At 44.0% G+C, this 21,748-nt stretch overlaps 1 protein-coding gene across 3 annotated transcripts in view; it reads left to right on the top strand.

Moving 5' to 3' along the window:
- Nucleotides 1-21,748, top strand: part of ckap5 (cytoskeleton associated protein 5) — a 250,007-nt gene that overhangs the window by 163,925 nt on the left and 64,334 nt on the right. For all 3 annotated transcript variants that reach the window (XM_034175712.1, XM_034175711.1, XM_034175713.1), the window contains 4 exons: nucleotides 2,933-3,136; nucleotides 3,223-3,358; nucleotides 5,753-5,946; nucleotides 6,049-6,221. In XM_034175712.1, the coding sequence (XP_034031603.1) occupies nucleotides 2,933-3,136; nucleotides 3,223-3,358; nucleotides 5,753-5,946; nucleotides 6,049-6,221 (707 nt within the window). The remainder of the gene's footprint in view (nucleotides 1-2,932; nucleotides 3,137-3,222; nucleotides 3,359-5,752; nucleotides 5,947-6,048; nucleotides 6,222-21,748) is intronic.

Genomic DNA, 21,748 nt, shown 5'->3' with positions numbered 1-21,748 from the left:
GGACAGAACCCTGCGGCACTCCACAGCACAGAGGAGCAGTTGATGAGGAGAGGTCCCCAATCATGACAGAAAAGCTCCTTTCAGCCAAATATGATCTAAACCACTTAAGTGTAGTACCATGAATGCCAATAAAATGTTCTAACCGGGAAACAAGTACTGTGTGATCCACAGTATCAAAGGCTGCTGTGAGGTCCAACAGAACCAGCACAGCAGGATTCCCTGCATCCACCGACAAAGTGATGTCATTATGAACTTTTAAAAGTGCTGACTCAGTGCTGTGTCGTGATCTAAACCCAGATTGGAATTTTTCAAGGATGAGATTGTCTTCTAAAAATTATTGTAACTGTAAAAAGACAACCTTTTCTAAAACCTTAGACAGAAATGGCAGATGAGACACAGGTCTAAAAACAGATAAAACTGATGAGTCCAGGTGAGGTTTTTTAAGAAGAGGTCGAACCACAGCATGTTTAAAAGCAGCTGGAACAGACCCTGATCTAAGACAAGCATTGATAAAAGTTAGGAGACCCGCCCCAACAGTATTAAAAACCTCCTTCAGCACCTTAGCTGGAACAACATCAAAAGGACAACTTGTAGGTTTTATGTGTTTTACAACATCAGCGAGAGATGCAAAAGAAATGGGCTCAAACTGTTCGAGCAGAGCAGAATATGCACGAGGAGCAGACAACTCAACATTACAGCTCTGATCAGCGTTCTGTCTGACTGATGAAACCTTGTCAATAAAAAACTGAAGAAACTCCTCACAGGTTGTGGTTGTAGCGTCCATCAAAACAGAGGTGTGTGGATTTACAACTGAGTTTATAGTCTGAAATAACACACTGGGACGACGACAACTGCTCAAAATAATATGAGACAGATATTGTGCTTTTGCCTCCTTCACAGCCTTCTGATAGTCAGTTAGACTGTCCCTCAGAAAACCCAGAGACACCTGTAGTTTGTCCTTTTTCCATTTTCTCTCTGCCTGTCTGCAGCGTTGCCTGAGGGCACGGGTTGTGGCATTTAACCAGGGGTCGGATTTGGATTTCCTGGATTTGCAGCACATCGGTGCAACAGAGTCCAAAATGACTGTGCATGTAGAGTGGAAAGAAGAGAGGATGTTATCTGAGAGTAATGGAGAAACCAGTCCATTCATGGCATAAAACTGAGAGTCCATGAAGGCAGCAGCAAAGTCCCTCGCTGTCGAGGAGGTGACCAAACGGCGGTGAGAGACAGGAACAAGTGGCTTACTAGCAGATGGAGGAGCAATAAATTCAAAAATAACAGGAAAGTGATCTGAAATAGCAATGTCTGATATGTCCTTAAGTGAAACTGAGAGCCCAAAAGAAATAACCAGGTCCAAGGTGTGTCCAAGATTATGTGTTGGTCCATCCACAACTTTTGTTAGACCAAAAGAGTTCAGGAGGCTTTTAAAATCATCAGCCAGCTGATTAGAAGGACAACAGATATGAATATTAAAATCACCACAGACCAAAAATTTGTCATATTTTGGGATAAAATCTGCCAGAAACTCAGAAAACTCCTGAATAAAACCCTTATTAAATTTTGGTGGATGATAAACAACAGCACAGAGCACAGGACAGTCAAACTCCATCACAAACAACTGAAGTTCAAAAGTGGAGTAGGCATTAGAAGATAAAAATCGGCATATAAAGCTGTCTTTAAAAACCGTGGCCACACCCCCGCCTTGACCTGATGCTCGCGGGGAGCTGAAAAATGAGCAGCCGGGGGGTGGAGCTCAGAAAAGGCGCTATTTTCACCTGGTTTCAGCCAGGTCTCCGTTAACAGGAGAAAGTCCAGAGCACGACTGGAGAAAAAGTCATTCAGAATGAAAGTCTTACTTGTGAGTGACCTTGTGTTGATGAGCGCCACACGGACTGAGCGCACGTCAGTCTGCTTCGAGACACGACTGAGCGGGCGCAGGTTCTTTCTCTGACTTTTAGCCGACTTGGTGTCAGCAATCAAACTGAATGCGATGCAGCAAGGTTTAATTGTGCGCGCGCTTCTTCCTCTGCCGGACTGGAGGAGGTGCAGAGATGTCTGGCTGCACGTGAGTCTCCTCTCGCTCCTCTGGTTGCTCAGACTCGTTCTCCCTCTCATTGGTTACAACAGCAGGTGGAACACCTGCAGGAGCGTCCTGAGGCGCTTCAGCAGGAACTGTGGAACGACATTTGGAGCCGAGTTTAATTGTGCGCACGTGACAGAATACTGATTTGTCGTGGCGCGCAGTGAAATGTGACGCCGCGTTACAAGTTGTGTCAAAACGTGACAGTTTCCGTGTCACTTTGTAATAACGCATGACAGTTTGGGCTCCAAGAACCATCACAGGAACCACTACGAATGTTGTCACATTCTATTAAGGATCACTACTCATCAAGACGGATCAATATGCTCAGTTGCGACCTCCATGACGTGAGACAAAATGAGGGTGGTGTGTGACATTCGTGGAAGATTTTTTGACAGGCAAAAACATCCACGAATATCAAGAATATCACGCACCAACGCGCACTATTAAGAAACCTATTCAGATGCATTAAGTCACATTAAGAATGTCAGGAATGTGTCACGAATGACAGAAAAATGACATTCGTAACGCGTCTTGGTTATGTGTAAACGCACCTTAAATATTTCATTCCTTTTCGTATCCGCTTAAAACCATATTTTGTTATTATATCTCTACTACTAATCCCAGATATTGGCATTCCTTCAAACTTTGTCCAATTAATTTTATGTCCTGATACATTAGAATAAAGTTGTATCCATCAGGTGAGGTGAATGACTTGGGTCTTGTTATATTCAGGTATTTCATGTAATACTTTGAGGTAACTAGTATAACACTAGTTGACTTCTTCTAACTATGACTTCTTCATAATGATGCTTGATGTGCTGTTAAGTTTTCAGTGTGTATGTTTGACAGAGGTTGGAAAGTGAGAGTGAAGCCACCATCAGCTGTCTGGACCTGGTCCTGAAGTGGTTCACTCTGAGGTTTTTCGACACCAACACCACAGTAATTATGAAGGTGCTGGAGTATCTGAAGCTGCTCTTTGCCATGCTGAACAGGGATAATTATCACCTCACTGAGTATGAAGCCAACTCCTTTGTCCCCTACCTCGTACTGAAGGTGAGCAGGTGGCCCTTTTTACACACCTCCAGTCAGGTCTCGAGCCCACTGGTTTGTTAAGATATTGATTTCTTTTTTCTCGTCAGGTTGGCGAGTCAAAAGATGTGGTTCGGAAAGATGTCCGGGCAATTCTCACCATGCTCTGTAATGTCTATCCGGCATCAAAGATCTTTCCTTTCCTCATGGATGGAACAAAGTCCAAGAACTCCAAACAGAGAGCTGGTAGGTGATATAAACATCGAACACAGACCATTTATACTGCATCATATTCTAAGTAAAACATCTAGGTCAGGCCATCCATCTTATGAGGCAGGGAATTTCATGAGGCATGTGAAAGGTCCCGATATGGTCCCAATAATGCAATTTGTCACTCTATACGAGTCCATTTTAAAAATAGAGTAAAAGTCAAGCTTAGTATAAGCAGAATGTGGGTGGGGGTGGGGGGGCAGTAATATATAGTACTATATTGTACCATCCGTACAAAGTCCACTTGGAAATGTACATGTATCCGTCCCCTGACTCGTTGAAAGAAAACTGTCTGTAAAAGTGGTTATTTACTGTACATTCATCAAAGGAGGTCAGTAATTATCTTAAGCATTCATATTATTTTTTAAAATATTTTGTTGTTGTTCAATAACTCTTAAAATTTTTGTAATATTTGATAATAGCCAATTATCTCCCACCCCCAGGGGTGAGTAATTGGTGGGTTAATTGAGAGACTGAAATTGAAAAGTCATCTTCACAAACAAAGCTATCACCTCCCACCTAACCTGGATTCCAGAGAAATGTTAGAGTGAAACTGAAGCTGCCTCATGAAGAGACAGCTGCTGTTAGTACTACTACTACTACAACCCCTAGCAAAAATTATGGAATCACTGGCCTCGGAGAAAAAAAGCAGATCACAGACATGACACAAAACTAAAGTCATTTCAAATGGCAACTTTCTGGCTTTAAGAAACACTATAAGAAATCAAGAAAAAAAATTGTGGCAGTCAGTAACGGTTACTTTTTTAGACCAAGCAGAGGGAAAAAATATGGAATCACTCAATTCTGAGGAAAAAATTATGGAATCATGAAAAACAAAAGAACGCTCCAACACATCACTAGTATTTTGTTGCACCACCTCTGGCTTTTATAACAGCTTGCAGTCTCTGAGGCATGGACTTAATGAGTGACAAACAGTACTCTTCATCAATCTGGCTCCAACTTTCTCTGATTGCTGTTGCCAAATCAGCTTTGCAGGTTGGAGCCTTGTCATGGACCATTTTCTTCAACTTCCACCAAAGATTTTCAATTGGATTAAGATCCGGACTATTTGCAGGCCATGACATTGACCTTATGTGTCTTTTTGCAAGGAATGTTTTCACAGTTTTTTGATCTATGGCAAGATGCATTATCATCTTGAAAAATGATTTCATCATCCCCAAACATCCTTTCAATTGATGGGATAAGAAGAGTGTCCAAAATATCAACGAAAACTTGTGCATTTATTGATGATGTAATGACAGCCATCTCCCCAGTGCCTTTACCTGACATGCAGCCCCATATCATCAATGACTGTGGAACATGTTCTCTTCAGGCAGTCATCTTTATAAATCTCATTGGAATGGCACCAAACAAAAGTTCCAGCATCATCACCTTGCCCAATGCAGATTCGAAATTCATCACTGAATATGACTTTCATCCAGTCATCCACAGTCCACGATTGCTTTTCCTTACCCCATTGTAACCTTGTTTTTTTCTGTTTAGGTGTTAATGGTGGCTTTCGTTTAGCTTTCCTGTATGTAAATCCCATTTCCTTTAGGCGGTTTCTTACAGTTCGGTCACAGACGTTGACTCCAGTTTCCTCCCATTCGTTCCTCATTTGTTTTGTTGTGCATTTTAGATTTTTGAGACATATTGCTTTAAGTTTTCTGTCTTGACACTTTGATGTCTTCCTTGGTCTACCAGTATGTTTGCCTTTAACAACCTTCCCATGTTGTTTGTATTTGGTCCAGAGTTTAGACACAGCTGACTGTGAACAACCAACATCTTTTGCAACATTGCGTGATGATTTACCCTCTTTTAAGAGTTTGATAATCCTCTCCTTTGTTTCAATTGACATCTCTCATGTTGGAGCCATGATTCATGTCAGTCCACTTGGTGCAACAGCTCTCCAAGGTGTGATCACTCCTGTTGATGTTTTAAGAGCAATTTAAAACCCATCTGTTTCTCCAGGCATTCAAACCTTAGCAGTGAGATGGCTGTTTTATGACCACTGTGTCTTAGTGCTGTTTTATTGTGATGTATATTGTATTTTTCTCAGAATTTTTATTCTGTGTGTGTGTGCCTTTTCTGATGCACCTTGTGACTTCCCTTGTTTGTGAAAGGTGCTATATAAATAAACATTACTTACTTAGTGAAGTATCTTCTCTGAATACTGGCTTATTGTGCTCGCTGTGGATGGTGTCCTCTGTGATCAGGACTCCTGCCTGCAGCTGCTGGTCCGCGTGTATACAGACTGTTCGTCTGAATCGGACTTTGAGAATCGATAGAGGCCGTGTCGTTCTCACTGGTTCAGGCTCACAGCGGAGTCATGTCTCGCCGTGAGACGTGTGTTTTCTGTCTCATCTGCAGAGTGTCTGGAGGAGTTGGGCTGTTTGATCGAAGGCTATGGGATGAACGTATGCCAGCCGACTCCTGCTAAGGCCTTGAAAGAAATTGCCATTCACATCGGTGACCGGGACACATCTGTCCGCAACGCTGCCCTGAACACAGTGGTGGCTGTCTACAACGTCTGTGGTGACCAAGTCTACAAACTGATAGGAAACGTAAGCAGGAGACGAGCCCACACCGCTCCAGAACTGCTTTCTGATCCAGGAAGCTGCCTGAGATGAGTCAGTCTGCTTTCCTCTGCTTCCTTTTCCTCATAGTTATCAGAGAAAGACATGAGTATGCTGGAGGAGAGAATCAAGCGCTCGGCTAAAAAGGCTCCCTCAGCTCCAGCAAAGCAGAGTGCGTCAGAACGACCACCGAGAGAACACCCAGCCAACCCCAGCGCCACCTTCCTCCGTAAGCCAGCCCAGGAGGATCCCAACAAACTCAAGTAGGTCACCTCAGGCTCGTGGCCGCAGCACGAAGGCTGAATTAGCAGAGAAAGAAAGAGACAGGATGCAGATTGAAGCACAGCTATGTGCTGATACAGCGCACCTCCACGTCAGTGTTTGTCTACCAGGACTTCTTACTAATTAAACCCTGAAACAGTAGAATTATACAGAAGTAATTTGCACCCTGTGAATGTTGTGCATTTTCCAAATAGCAGCGTTAAAGGTTCTGCTCCATATGTTCTTATGCAGTTAATCAAACTAACAGTCTGATCACACACACAGGCCGTAGCAGCACAAAGCGCAGTGCAAGTGTCAGTGCTGTTTTCTACCTGACACATTTCTACTCCTGTGGGTGTTGGTTGGGCACAGAGATGGCACATTGATACTCTCCATCCCCAGAGAGCATTTTCAGTTTACATAAACAGCTTGACCACACACATACACTCTGCCTGAACATATCATCACCCTCATCAGTATGACTGTGTATTCTGACCACTGGAGAGGGAAGGAAAACAAAAAACTGCTATTACAAAAAAGCTCTTAGTATCTCTCTCTCTCTCTCTCTCTCTCACAAAGGGGCAACATTATACATGATGTAAAATACACAGTAAAAGTGAATTAGAAGCAGCCATTAAACAGTATAAGAGTAAACACGGCTCACAATATGCTAAACTGTTATGAAAGTGTAACACAAAGGTCAGTTTTTCAAGTTACATGTTTTTATTGCAAACTAGTTTGCAATTGTAGTACACATATATTTCTTTCATAAACCACAAAGCTCAAGATAACTCATTAACTATTAACTTTAAAAATTTCACTTTTCCATTATGGAAAAGTGAAATTTTTTAATTTTTAACGAGTATGGACCCTTGCGGATGTTATTTTTGACGGACAATTCTCAGGTTGTTTTCAACTTGTTATAATTTCTTAATACGCGTATCTTTTATACAAATTGACAATGTATATCGGAGAATACATATTTCAAAGTATAATGCCCATCTAAGTGTAAATGTTAGCTATAGTTTATGCGACTTTTAACCATCTATATCTCCCACTTGGTTTTGACAGACGGCGTAACATCCGCAAGGGTCATTTTTAATTTAATTTTTCATTTCATGGGTTTTCTATTGACTAATGCACAATGCAACTGCCTTGAGGTTGGTTTGAAAAAAATATGACCTGCTTGAAAAAGTGAGGTCCAATCGTGTTATAATATGTGATGAAAAAAAGTGGATTTTCCAAACTTCTTTTCAATTTTTCTTTATGAGCAACGAAATACACTCAAATTATGCATACTATATATACATTAGTTACATTAGTGTTAACAATAACAAACATTTCTATTCAGCAATCCATATTTAATAAACACATTCATGAAGTACCTCAGGTGTAATATAACGGTTTAGCATATTGTGAGCCACACCAGTGATGGCATTATAAACTTTACTTTTCTGTCAGCATTAGTTCACCTGGTGCATTCTGGTTTAAAAAGAAGAACAAGCACTGCTCTGATTGGATAATATCATTATTGGACTAAAATACACCCATGAATAATGAACATGACTAACACGAGCCTTTTTCATGCAGCACCGAGCCCTGCGCCAGTATTTCAGATGTTTAAATGGTGATCAGCATTTAATACAGACATCCGTCGATAATTCTGCACGTGATAAAAATAAATTCCATGAACCACCAAGACTAAAATAAATAAAATAATCCCTAGTACTACTGCTGTGTTTGTCAGTTGGGTCCCTTTCTCGTGCCGGAATGTTAAGCATCCCCAGTCTGTCTGTGTGCCTGGTTGTATTACAACAAATTGAAACTTCGTGTGCAGTGAAAACAGCCAAATCTCACCACTGTAAGACACGATACCTATATTGAAGTCATAGTAAATCAGTAGAATACAGAATGTATAATGCAAGAACAGTTATCCTGATACGGTGAAAATGGAGAACCGTCATACAACATTATGACCTACTCTTTCAAAAATACTATCCTGACATATAAGTGATGTCATTATTCATCCAAGTATATAATTTGCAAGAACTTTGCACTTCTGTCTTGGATTTGGGCGGCCCTGAATAGGGCCATTGGGGGTTTGGAATCAGATGATCCTAAACGAAAAATGATTAACCAGTGTCCTTGGCTCCTGCACCTCTCCTCTCCAGGCCGTGAACTGTGGACTTTTCTACTCCAAAATGCCATTTGTCCAGTGTACAGCTTTGAGTTCTGCAGGCTCCAGTAAGTCATCATGTGACTAGAAATCAGGGAATCATCATCGGAATCCTCTGTCATAAAGATGTCCCTGAATAATTCCCTATTCTCCGGTTCAACATTGTCAAGTATGCCATTGCCTTTACCAACAACAGTATGTGCAGTCGCCGCCATGATTCAATTGCTTTCTTTGTTCTGATGCACGCAGTCGGACAACCCCTGTATATTGGGGAAGAGATCTGTCTAAGCGATGCAAAATGAGCATTACACCTGGAAGTGTGTCTGACGTACGCATGAGGATCAGGGTTCAGCTAGTCCTTGACGTTCATTGGTTATTACGCTGGTTCTTTGGGTACCTCCCAAACACTAAATATAGCAGACCGGCAGACAATGAAAGTGTCTCCGGGGAGCGATATTTCAAGGACCAGCAGAGAACGTAATGCATGGCAGTCCACTGTATATCGACAAGCAGCAGGACCTGAATTAAATTACTCTGTTTTGCCTCCATGTGGAGGGGGCGAAGCCCCGCGACAGTGTGCGTGTGCCCAATGATGTGCTTGTCAATATTTATTTATTCCAACTGTCAAGTTTGTTCCACCTACCAAACAAAAGGGTTCTGCCAGTGGTAGAAAAGCAAACCAAGCCAGACTTGACTTTTCCGACCCACACCATGCCGGGCAGTACCGACCCGGACTGCTTGGCGAAAACGGGGCTCTCAACATACGCTGGCTAAATCCTCATGGTGTGACAGCTGCATAATTTATTAGACGTATGCCTGTGTATGCCAGCGTTTTTAATGTGGTTGACATATGTTGCATAAATCATGAAGATGTGATAGGGCCCTAACTTTTTTATTTTTCCCGAGGCCTCTAGGCTGTTTTAAATTCAACCCTCATCAGTATGTCATGAAACGTTCTAATCTGGACACCTGTGGTCCAGGCAGACGGCACCAGAATGTTTGGTTTTTCAATACTGTTCACATTTTTTTTTTATTTTGGCCATTCTTACAGATATCTGTAAATAACTCAGTAGTGTCACTATGCAACTATTTTGAAAAATGACTGTTGAGTATCTGATGAGTAAACCACATTTCCTTTTGCAAGTACTTTGAGAACACGGTGATGGACTGGCGTCCTGTCCAGAGGGTGCCCCGCCTCTCACCCTGTGACTGCTGGGACAGGCTCCAGCTCCCTCATGACCTTTAATTGGACTAAAGCAGGTATAGAAAATAAATGAAAGAACTTTGAGAAGTTTTCTCTCTTTTTTGAACATGACGTCGCCCAACTTTACTCCAGCTCGCTGAAACTGCTGTATTGCACACATCCTGAATGCAGTAGTTATGACAAAAAAAAGACACAAGGGTCTAAATTTTGATATCTGTATTCTATTAAACTGGATTTCAAGCAGATCCCATAAGAAAAATGATTATAGAGTATTACATCGGATATGATCAAAGTAAGTGAAATTAGACAACTATAGGTGACAATTACATAAAAAGTCAACTGAATAAGCACAATGGTTCAGAAAATATTTCTAAGATATGTACCCCCGTGGCTGGCTTGTGGTGATTGGGGTTAATGCAGTGTATAGTGTCACTGTGTGAGCAGAAAGCTGGCAGATATGAATAGAACATACATGAGGTCACTCTGGTTCTGGTTTGATCCACAGGTTTGTACCAGGCTTTCCTCTAATTATCATCAGCAAAATCACCTCCTCTGCATGTATGACCTGTTTGACATCATGTCTGATTTTCTCACCGGCTGTGGTTCTCAAACTGTTTTTGTCATTGTCAGCTTTACACGCACAACACATTCTTACTGCAGTTGATGCAGAAAAGCTGTATAAACTTCAGTTTTATCAGAATTTTGTCTATTTTCTTATATAATATGCTTCTTCACTTGCATTGTGAGGGAGGACTCCAGTGGCTGCAGAAGACACACCCATGTTTCACCTGGCTGAGGCAGATCAATGGTTACTTTTGAGGAGTGAACATGGGCGGGTTGCCTTGGTGGTTGCATTCCAGGACATAAGGCAGATCTGTGGTGTGGTGACGGGTGACACCAGCTCACGCTCCCAGGCTTGACTTGTTTCTGTGTCCTCCTGTTTTTTAGAACCAGAGAGCAACTCAGCCACAGGTCATTATGACTCGGCCTCAACTCCCAATGACTGTTGTAGGACTGTTTGGCAGCAGACACACAGATTCATGATGCAGGGAATCAGAGTCTGGAGGTGGAGTTACTGCCCACACCAAGTCACTCAGGGTGTGGGCAGAGTGACTGCCCACACCATGTCACTCGGATGTGGGTGGAGTTATGATAAGATCTGTAGGGGGGCTGTATTCAGTGGGCTGTATACCTCAAGGCCACAGTTGAAAAAAAAGTGTAAAAGGTTTCTGAGGTTAAACATTATTTATCTTGTGAATTAAAAAGCAGGTTATTTAGAAAATGCTGACGTTTCTTCTGTATGGTGCGATTTTGTAGGTGCAGGTGTTGAAACGAACACTAGGTGGTGGCACTTTGAAAGACGACTCCAGAAGAAAAACACTGGTAGGCAGCAGGTGATAGATATGTGGTCATGGTGATAAAGTTTTTAAAATGATGCATTTGAGTGCAGTGGGACTCCTCTGTGTTCAGTTTTCTCTGCGAGAGCTGTTGTTTCTGTGGTGTTCTATTTCATTCCTCCTGACCGCCAGAGGGCGGTGCTTTAGCACCTGGATAACTACACGTGCGCAGCACAGAGGTCGAGAATATATACCAACAAAGTCACGCCATTGAATGTGACCTGGGTGACATCACTGGTTGTCTTTATATACCAGACGCACCCAGCGCTCGCTTCTTTTCTACGTTCTCGCATTCTTAGAGGTTGAGAACGCATTTAGCTGCGATTGCCGCTCTCGCTTGTAGCCTCGCAACCCACCTTCGGTTGGAGCTACATGCACTGCACACGTCGTCCAGAGGCTGCGAGACACGGCTTCACCGTTTTTTGTATTCCTTGACTGACGCCTGTCGTGAGTACACCTTCTTAAACGCCGGGTGCACGCCTTTGCCTCTGCCCTGCTGGGTATTTTCCTCTGTGCACATTAGCTGTGTTGTTTCGATGAAAGCTGGCTATTTGTTTAGTTGTGTCGCTAACCACGTTAACTACGTGGTAGTGTGTGTATCAGAACCAGTATAGTGTACTGTGTTGGGCTTGCCGTGAGTGTTTTCCACTCCTTGAAGTACTTCGTCTGCACTGCCGCCATTTGCTAAGTTTAACAGCTCCACTAGCAGCTAGTGTTGTCGTCGTTGCTCTAAGTGACTTAGCACTTGGGCTGTGAGTTTTTCGGCTGTGTGCATCGTGTTATTACTGTGGATGTGAATGTTTCATGCTCCGGGCCTTGTATTAGCTTTTACACTGTGAGTGTTTCACGCTCCGTGCCTCGTGTCGAGTCTGCGGCTGTGAGTGCTTCACGCTCCGTGCCTCGTGTCGAGTCTGCGGCTGTGAGTGCTTCATGCTCCGTGCCTCGTGTCAAGTCGACGGCTGTGAGTGCTTCACGCTCCGTGCCTCGTGTTACTATTTACACTGCGTGTGATTCACGCTTTGTCTTTCCATTTGTAACCATCAGGGCTTGCGTTAGCCATCTGCATGCAGTCCACAATGTTGACAGGGCCTTTGTTGCATGGCTGTAGTACCTGTTTGGCTCCCTTGAGCCCAGATGATGGACATATGTTTTGCCCCTCGTGTCTTGGGATCGGACACCTGAGGGAAGCCCTGACTGGCGATGCCTGCCTTAATTGTGCCAGCATGCCACTGGCAGAGAGATCTGCTAGACTTGCGGTATTGGAAAGTAGAATATCTAGTGTGACTTTGGCTGCCAGCCCCAGGAAGGAACCGAAGCACCGTAAACGCCCACATGCAGGAGCCCCTTCTGCTAAGAAGGTTACTCATGACCATGCTTTGGCTGAAAAGGTTGAAACGTTGACTTCTGAGTTTGCTCAGATTAAGTCCTTGCTTCTGAATCTACAGCCTAAGGATGCAGTGACAGTTCCTGTTGTCCCTAATGAGGCTGATCAGACCAATGTAGTTACTCAGCAGGAGGAAGATGTCATGTCTATTGCTGCAACTGATTCCTTGTACATGACAAGTGATATACAACCCCTGGCAAAAATTATGGAATCACCGGCCTCAGAGGATGTTCATTCAGTTGTTTAATTTTGTAGAAAAAAAGCAGATCACAGACATGACACAAAACTAAAGTCATTTCAAATGGCAACTTTCTGACTTTAAGAAACACTATAAGAAATCAAGAAAAAAAGATTGTGGCAGTCAGTAACGGTTACTTTTTTAGACCAAGCAGAGGAAAAAAATATGGAATCACTCAATTCTGAGGAATAAATTATGGAATCACCCTGTAAATTTTCATCCCCAACACCTGCATCAAATCACATCTGCTCATTAGTCTGCATCTAAAAAGGAGTGATCACACCTTGGAGAGCTGTTGCACCAAGTGGACTGACATGAATCATGGCTCCAACACGAGAGATGTCAATTGAAACAAAGGAGAGGATTATCAAACTCTTAAAAGAGGGTAAATCATCACGCAGTGTTGCAAATGATGTTGATTGTTCAGTCAGCTGTGTCTAAACTCTGGACCAAATACAAACAACATGGGAAGGTTGTTAAAGGCAAACATACTGGTAGACCAAGGAAGACATCAAAGTGTCAAGACAGAAAACTTAAAGCAATATGTCTCAAAAATCGAAAAATGCACAACAAAACAAATGAGGAACGAATGGGAGGAAACTGGAGTCAACGTCTGTCACCGAACTGTAAGAAACCGCCTAAAGGAAATGGGATTTACATACAGAAAAGCTAAACGAAAGCCATCATTAACACCTAAACAGAAAAAAACAAGGTTACAGTGGGCTAAGGAAAAACAATCGTGGACTGTGGATGACTGGATGAAAGTCATATTCAGTGATGAATCTCAAATCTGCATTGGGCAAGGTGATGATGCTGGAACTTTTGTTTGGTGCCGTTCCAATGGGATTTATAAAGATGACTGCCTGAAGAGAACATGTAAATTTCCACAGTCATTGATGATATGGGGCTGCATGTCAGGTAAAGGCACTGGGAAGATGGCTGTCATTACATCATCAATAAATGCACAAGTTTACGTTGATATTTTGGACAATTGAAAGGATGTTTGGGGATGATGAAATCATTTTTCAAGATGATAATGCATCTTGCCATAGAGCAAAAACTGTGAAAACATTCCTTGCAAAAAGACACATAGGGTCAATGTCATGGCATAGGGTCAATATCAACGAGCAGATGTGATTTGATGCAGGTGTTAGTTTTGGGGATGAAAATTTACAGGGTGATTCCATAATTTATTCCTCAGAATTGAGTGATTCCATATTTTTTTTCCTCTGCTTGGTCTAAAAAAGTAACCGTTACTGACTGCCACAATCTTTTTTTCTTGATTTCTTATAGTGTTTCTTAAAGCCAGAAAGTTGCCATTTGAAATGACTTTAGTTTTGTGTCATGTCTGTGATCTGCTTTTTTTCCACAAAATTAAACAACTGAATGAACATCCTCCGAGGCCGGTGATTCCATAATTTTTGCCAGGGGTTGTAAACTGTGTGGAGGATGAGGATGAGAGGGGTCTTTCTCCAAGCCATTCATTAGTGGGTTTTCATACGTCTGAGGCAGAGTCCATGCCGCAAACTGGACCTGGACTATCCTTTGTCAAGCAAGCTGTTCAGTTGGCTTTATCCAGGCTTGGGGTCGACAATCCCCCTGCGGAAACTACCGCTTCAAGTGCCTTTTTCAAAGTCACTCAGAAGCCTGAGTTCAACGTTCCAGTTTCACAACCATATATCGAGGAGCTCCACCGATGTTGGGCAGACCCCAAATCATTGACCCATCTATCACAGGACTGCAGAGCCCTTAGCTCTATGTGTGATTCGGCGCAGTATGGTCTGAACCGTATGCCCGCCGTTGACAGCATTATTGCGAACCTGGTTGTGGCTCCAGCTGATGCTGCTCGGCCGGATGCCCGCTGCCCACGTCCTCAGTGTAGGGTCACTGATGACCTCCTCACCAAAAGCTATGACATAGCTGCTCGCATCGGTCGCCTAGGCAACTCACTGTCCCATTTAGCACTTGCCCTCACAAAGTCTTTGAGGGAGGCAGAGGTTGATGATGCTACGCAAAGTCTTAGTGATGCCTCACTCCAAACGTTTGCTTATATGTCCAGAGAGCTTGGCAGACTGATGTCAACCCTTACCATCACTAGACGTCAGGTGTGGCTTGCGCAGTCCCCCCTGTCCGAATCCTGCAGAGACACACTCCGTTCGCTGCCGGTTCTTCCAGGCCAAGTATTTGGACCTGCGGCCCAACAAACTTTGGAGCGTGCTGTTGAGGCTAGTAAATCTCGGCAACGTCTGACTGGCTGTTGCCAGTCAGATGTGCTACAGCTTTTCACTCTACATCCAAGCTTCCGCCGACTCCCAGAGCTGCACGTGCTTTTGCAGTTGAGGGCCAGCTCTCCCAGCAGCCTGCCTTTCGTGAGCCTACGGGCAGACCCCCAAGAACTGAACGGTTTCACAGAGCTTCCAGTAATCGTGCCCAGAGGTCCTCAGGGATGCGAGGCAGAGGTGGTCGGGTCTGACTGCCAATGTTTGGCCCCCAGCCGTTTTCACGAAATCAACTCAGCCACTGGGAGGCTCAAGTTCAAGACCCATGGGTCATTTCAACCTTGTTCGAAGGAAACAGAATTCAGTTCAGATGTCGTCCTCCAAAGTTCAATGGGGTGAGGATGACTGTTGTTTCCAACTCGGTGCAGTCTGCCGCCCTACAACGGGAGATTTTGGAACTCCTGGAGAAGGGGGCCATAGAGCCAGTTCACAGTTCAGACCAGCTCAGGGGATTCTATTCAATTTACTTCCTGGTTCCAAAGAAGGATGGCGGCTTTTGTCCTATCCCCGATCTCCGACGTCTGAATCGTTATATCAAAGTGCTGCAGTTTCACATGCTCCGCACAGTAGACGTCCTTCAAACTATCACACCAGGAGACTGGTTCACAAGTGTCGACTTAAAAGATGCCTATTTCCATGTGCCAGTGGCGCCTCATCACAGGCAGTTTCTCTGCTTTGCTTTCGAAGGTCAGGCATACCAGTTCAGGGTGCTTCCTTTCGGCCTCTCTCTCGCCACTCGTACATTTACCAGATGTATGGCTGCAGCACTAGCCCCACTGCAAGCTCTTGGATTAAGAATCCTACCCTACTTAGACGATTGGCTTGTCTGCGCTCCGACTCAGGAGCAGGCGCACAATGACGCAGCTCTTCTACTGAACCATGTCTCTCATTTAGAACTCACAGTGAACTTTGCAAAGAGTTCTCTTGTTCCCAGTCAACAAATGACCTTCATCAGCATTGCCATCAACTCCCTGACTATGACTGCATCGCCGTCCCCGCAGAGAGTGGACAGTGTAATTCGTCTCGTCTCACACATTCAACGGGCTGTGACGCTGCTCCGGTTGATGGGCAAATTGACTGCAATGTCGCTAGTGATACCTATGGGACTTCTGTTCTTACGTCCCCTATAGATATGGATCAACAACCTAGGCCTCAACTCAAAGTTGCATCAGCACAGGCTTGTACGACTCTCCAACCAGTGCCTTCTGCACCTCAGACCCTGGGGGAACGTGGACTTCATCTGCAAGGGTGTCCCTCTAGGCTCTGTTCCTTCTCGCCGAGAGGTGGTTGTTACAGATGCATCACTCAAAGGTTGAGGGGCCGTGTGGAATCACAGGATGGTGAGGGGTGTCTGGAGTCCTCAGGAGAGACTCCAACACATAAACCTGCTGGAGCTTCGCGCTGTGCAACTGGCTCTCAAGCGTTTCCTCCCGGCCCTGAGAGGAAGACATGTTCTTGTCCGGTCGGACAACACATCAACAGTCTATCACATAAACCATTGGGGGGCACCAGGTCCAATCACTCATTGGCAGAAACTCGGAAGCTTCTCTTATGGGCGTTGCCTCGCCTTCAAAGTGTCAGAGCATTTCATCTGCCCAGTGTACAGAACAGCACAGCTGATTTACTCTCCAGACAGAAACCACCACCGGGAGAGTGGAGACTGAACCCGATTGTGGTCCAAATGATCTGGCAGAAATATGGTGCATCGGAAGTGGACCTTTTCGCTTCAAGCACCTCGACACATTGCCCACGATGGTACTCCCTCTTGGAACCAGACAGCCCGCTGGGGCAGGATGCATTGGCTCACCCGTGGCCGGATTGCCTCCTTTATGCCTTCCCTCCTCTCCCGCTGCTGATGTTGACACTGCACAGGATAGATCAGAGCAGCCACAGGGTTCTGCTGGTTGCTCCATTCTGGCCTGGGAGGATTTAGTTTCCCATGATTTACAAACTCCTCGAGGGAGAATCTTGTGCTCTCCCGGAGAGGAAGGATTTGTTGTCACAGCTACAGGGGAGGATTTGGCACCCTCACCCAGAACGCCTTCAACTGTATGTGTGGCCGTTGAGGGGCCAGACTCCTTGTTAAGTTCTTGTGACCAGGCTGTTGTTCAGACTATCCTTAATTCACGTGCTGCTTCTACCAGGGCTTTGTATGACAACAGATGGAAGCTGTTTGCGCGGTGGTGTGAGAAACAAAAGTTAGACCTGGAGCATTGCCCTGTGCCTATTCTCCTCAAATATTTACAAGAACTGCTGGAGAAAGGACTTTCTGTCGCTACCTTGAAGGTTTATGTTGCTGCAATCTCTGCCCAGCATGTCTACGTTGATGGCCGGTCAGTGGGTTCACACCTCTTAGTGTGTCGTTTTTTGAAAGGTGCTCTACGTTTGCGGCCTCCGAGGCTTGCACGCGTACCTTCATGGGACCTTCCTCTAGTCCTGGAGGGTTTAAGCTTATCCCCTTGAACCAGTTGAAAGTGCTGATCTTAAATGGGTGTCAGTGAAGACTGCCTTTCTACTTGCACTGTCTTTGGCTAAGCGGGTGGGAGAGCTCCATGCCCTATCAGTCGCTGGGGACTGTTTGCGATGGAATTCTGACGGATCTGGGGTTACGCTGTGGCCTTATCCGTCCTTTTTACCCAAGAGAATTTCAACTTTTTGTGTTAACCAGCCAGTTTCCTTGGCTGTGTATGTCCCGCATTCTGATCCAGGATTATCTGTTTCAGGTTCCCTGTGTCCTGTCCGAATGTTGAAGCAGTACATTAGTGCGACTGCCGGGATCCGGAAAACGGATGCTGTTTGTGTGTTACGTGATCAGAAAAGAGGCTGTGCTGTCTCAAAGCAGCGACTCTCGCATTGGGTTGTGGATGCCATTTTACAAGTATACAGGTCCAGAGGTCTTCAGCCTCCTTAGGTTACGTGCCATTCCACCAGAGGGGTGTCCACCTCCTGGGCTGCACTGAGAGGTGTCCCTTTGAGTGATATTTGTGCTGCTGCTACGTGGGCTTCGTCCTTACCTTCGCCCGCTATTACAGACTGAATGTGGCTGCTCCTCCTGCGGTGACTTTGACGGTGTTGTCTGCCTCCACTCCCCACTGCTGATGTGAGGTGAGTGTGACTCTTCGTGACCTTGTTGGTATTAAGTCATCCAGGTGCTAAAGCACCGCCCTCTGGCGGTCAGGAGGAATGAAATAGAACGAGAGTTACGAATGTAACTACGGTTCTATGAATTCCGGATGACCGCCAGAGTTGCTTGGGTGCGTCTGGTATATAAAGACAACCAGTGACATCACCCAGGTCACATTCAATAGCGTGACTTTGTTGGTATATATTCTCGACCTCTGTGCTGCGCACATGTAGTTATCCAGGTGCTAAAGCACCGCCCTCTGGCGGTCATCCGGAATTCATAGAACCGTAGTTACATTCGTAACTCTCGATTTAAACACGTCACCTGAACACAACGCTAAGGTTTAGATGCAACCTGACACAGATGCACACAAACGCAGGAATGAAGCTTCTACAAGTCGCTTCTCCAACAAACTGTGAGTGACATCATCACTATAACAGGCTGCTGAGTTTCCAAATGAATTTTAACCCACACCCTCCTCCAGTAAAAGAATTTCCCTGTGAGCTTGGCGCTGTGTATCATCGTGAAACGCCTCAATGACCAGCCGTCATTTTTCCTCACCGGGTCACAGTTTGTGTGCCAGATGTTCCCCTGCTCACACCGTGCTCGAAGTTCGGGCCACGTTCTGCCATTGAGAAGGACAGATTGTCAGACTGTCGTCCGTCCCTCTAACATATTTACAAAACAAGTGATCCAATGAGTGATCTCCGATTGTTCTGTCTGAGTTATTTTCATTAGTTACTTCATCCAAACCATCAACATGTCTATTAGACCCCATTCCTACCAGGCTGCTCAAGGAAGCCCTACCATTATTTAATGCTTCGATCTTAAATATGATCAATCTATCTTTGTTAGTTGGCTATGTACCACAGGCTTTTAAGGTGGCACTAATTAAACCATTACTTAAAAAGCCATCACTTGACCCAGCTATCTTAGCTAATTATAGGCCAATCTCCAACCTTCCTTTTCTCTCAAAAATTCTTGAAAGGGTAGTTGTAAAACAGCTAACTGATCATCTGCAGAGGAATGGTCTATTTGAAGAGTTTCAGTCAGGTTTTAGAATTCATCATAGTACAGAAAGAGCATTAGTGAAGGTTACAAATGATCTTCTTATGGCCTCAGACAGTGGACTCATCTCTGTGCTTGTTCTGTTAGACCTCAGTGCTGCTTTTGATACTGTTGACCATAAAATTTTATTACAGAGATTAGAGCATGCCATAGGTATTAAAGGCACTGCGCTACTGTGGTTTGAATCATATTTACCTAGTAGATTACAATTTGTTCATGTAAATGGGGAATCTTCTTCACAGACTAAGGTTAATTATGGAGTTCCACAAGGTTCTGTGCTAGGACCAATTTTATTCACTTTATACATGCTTCCCTTAGGTAGTATTATTAGACGGCATTGCTTAAATTTTCATTGTTACGCAGATGATACCCAGCTTTATCTATCCATGAAGCCAGAGGACACACACCAATTAGCTAAACTGCAGGATTGTCTTACAGACATAAAGACATGGATGACCTCTAATTTCCTGCTTTTAAACTCAGATAAAACTGAAGTTATTGTACTTGGCCCCACAAATCTTAGAAACATGGTGTCTAACCAGATCCTTACTCTGGATGGCATTACCCTGACCTCTAGTAATACTGTGAGAAATGTTGGAGTCATTTTTGATCAGGATATGTCATTCAGTGCGCATATTAAACAAATATGTAGGACTGCTTTTTTGCATTTACGCAATATCTCTAAAATTAGAAATGTCTTGTCTCAGAGTGATGCTGAAAAACTAATTCATGCATTTATTTCCTCTAGGCTGGACTATTGTAATTCATTATTATCAGGTTGTCGTAAAAGTTCCCTGAAAAGCCTTCAGTTAATTCAAAATGCTGCAGCTAGAGTACTAACGGGGACTAGAAGGAGAGAGCATATCTCACCCATATTTGCCTCTCTTCATTGGCTTCCTGTTAATTCTAGAATAGAATTTAAAATTCTTCTTCTTACTTATAAGGTTTTTAATAATCAGGTCCCATCTTATCTTAGGGACCTCATAGTACCATATCACCCCAATAGAGCGCTTCGCTCTGACTGCAGGCTTACTTGTAGTTCCTAGGGTTTGTAAGAGTAGAATGGGAGGCAGAGCCTTCAGCTTTCAGGCTCCTCTCCTGTGGAACCAGCTCCCAATTCATATCAGGGAGACAGATATCGTCTCTACTTTTAAGATTAGGCTTAAAACTTTCCTTTTTGCTAAAGCTTATAGTTAGGGCTGGATCAGGTGACCCTGAACCATCCCTTACTTATGCTGCTATAGACTTAGACTGCTGGGGGGTTCCCATGATGCACTGAGTGTTTCTTTCTCTTTTTGCTCTGTATGCACCACTCTGCCTTTAATCATTAGTGATTGATCTCTGCTCCCCTCCACAGCATGTCTTTTTCCTGGTTCTCTCCCTCAGCCCCAACCAGTCCCAGCAGAAGACTGCCCCTCCCTGAGCCTTGTTCTGCTGGAGGTTTCTTCCTGTTAAAAGGGAGTTTTTCCTTCCCACTGTCGCCAAGTGCTTGCTCACAGGGGGTCGTTTTGACCGTTGGGGTTTTTACGTAATTATTGTATGGCCTTGCCTTACAATATAAAGCGCCTTGGGGCAACTGTTTGTTGTGATTTGGCGCTATATAAATAAAATTGATTGATTGATTGATTGATCCTCACTGAGCGTCTCTGAGTTTACAAATGAAGAAAGAGAATTTACAACTTTTTTTATTCTGATGGCTTGATGGATACTTCAGGCTGATTTTTTTTTTTTTTTTTTTTTTTTTTCCCTTCCCCAACTCAGCATTGAACCACCAAATGTTGGAGAGGTCACAGAGGGAGAGAACCAGGGATTGAACTCCTCCAGGCAGGTGGGGATGCCGTTCTCTTGGCTTTGTGGACAAAATTTGTTCTGGGATATCGGTGTCATCCCTATGGAAATGAAGAAAGTGCCTGCAGTCGCTGGATTACTATAAATACAGTGGTATTACAATAATCTCTGTACCAGGAAAGGTGCTTACAAGGACAATTCTTAATGGGACTATTCCACACAGCGCAGTTATTTCATGATTAATCTCGAATAGCAAATTGGGCCATATGTTGAAGCATCATAGTAACTTCTTGATTCATCTTTGTCAACTTGAACAAACAATATACATAGTCGTTACAGCCATCATCTGCCCCAGTTTTGAAATTGGGGTCAAAGTTTTAAATTGTTAAAAAATTTCAACCTGATTCCCAAAATCATTCATAGTACGTGGTAACTTCCGGGTGTTTAACAGCTTCAGTCATGTTTGAGTGGCTTTAAACAGGCTGTTCCCAGTGAGTACAGCTTGAGACGTGTTTGTTTGTGCTCCATCCTGGCAAAAATGTAAAGCCGAAGCAGTGTTTCTTGTGGTTCTGGCTGAGGGTGCATCTCCTTAATTTCATTTTCCAGTGGTTTGCCAGGTCTGCCCTTTATAAACCAACCCGTTTCATCCCATTTTTATACTTTTTTGGATTGTGGGTGACTCTAGAAGAATGGCAGTCTGTGGAATAGAGGTGTAACAGGATTCAAACGCAGTTACTCACTGCTCGGTCTGCACAGCAGTCTGGCTCCACACTCAAAAGGTCAGTCATCTACTATGAATCAACTATAAATATCAGCGGTGCTTCTTTGCAGTCTGATGATTTTCATGAAGAGTTTGACTTGGTTGGCTGGG

Source organism: Thalassophryne amazonica, chromosome 8 (assembly GCF_902500255.1).
Source record: "Thalassophryne amazonica chromosome 8, fThaAma1.1, whole genome shotgun sequence".
NCBI classification, from domain to species: Eukaryota; Metazoa; Chordata; class Actinopteri; order Batrachoidiformes; family Batrachoididae; genus Thalassophryne; species Thalassophryne amazonica.
Note: the sequence above shows the minus strand (reverse complement) of the source record. Positions and strands in the feature narration are given on the sequence as shown.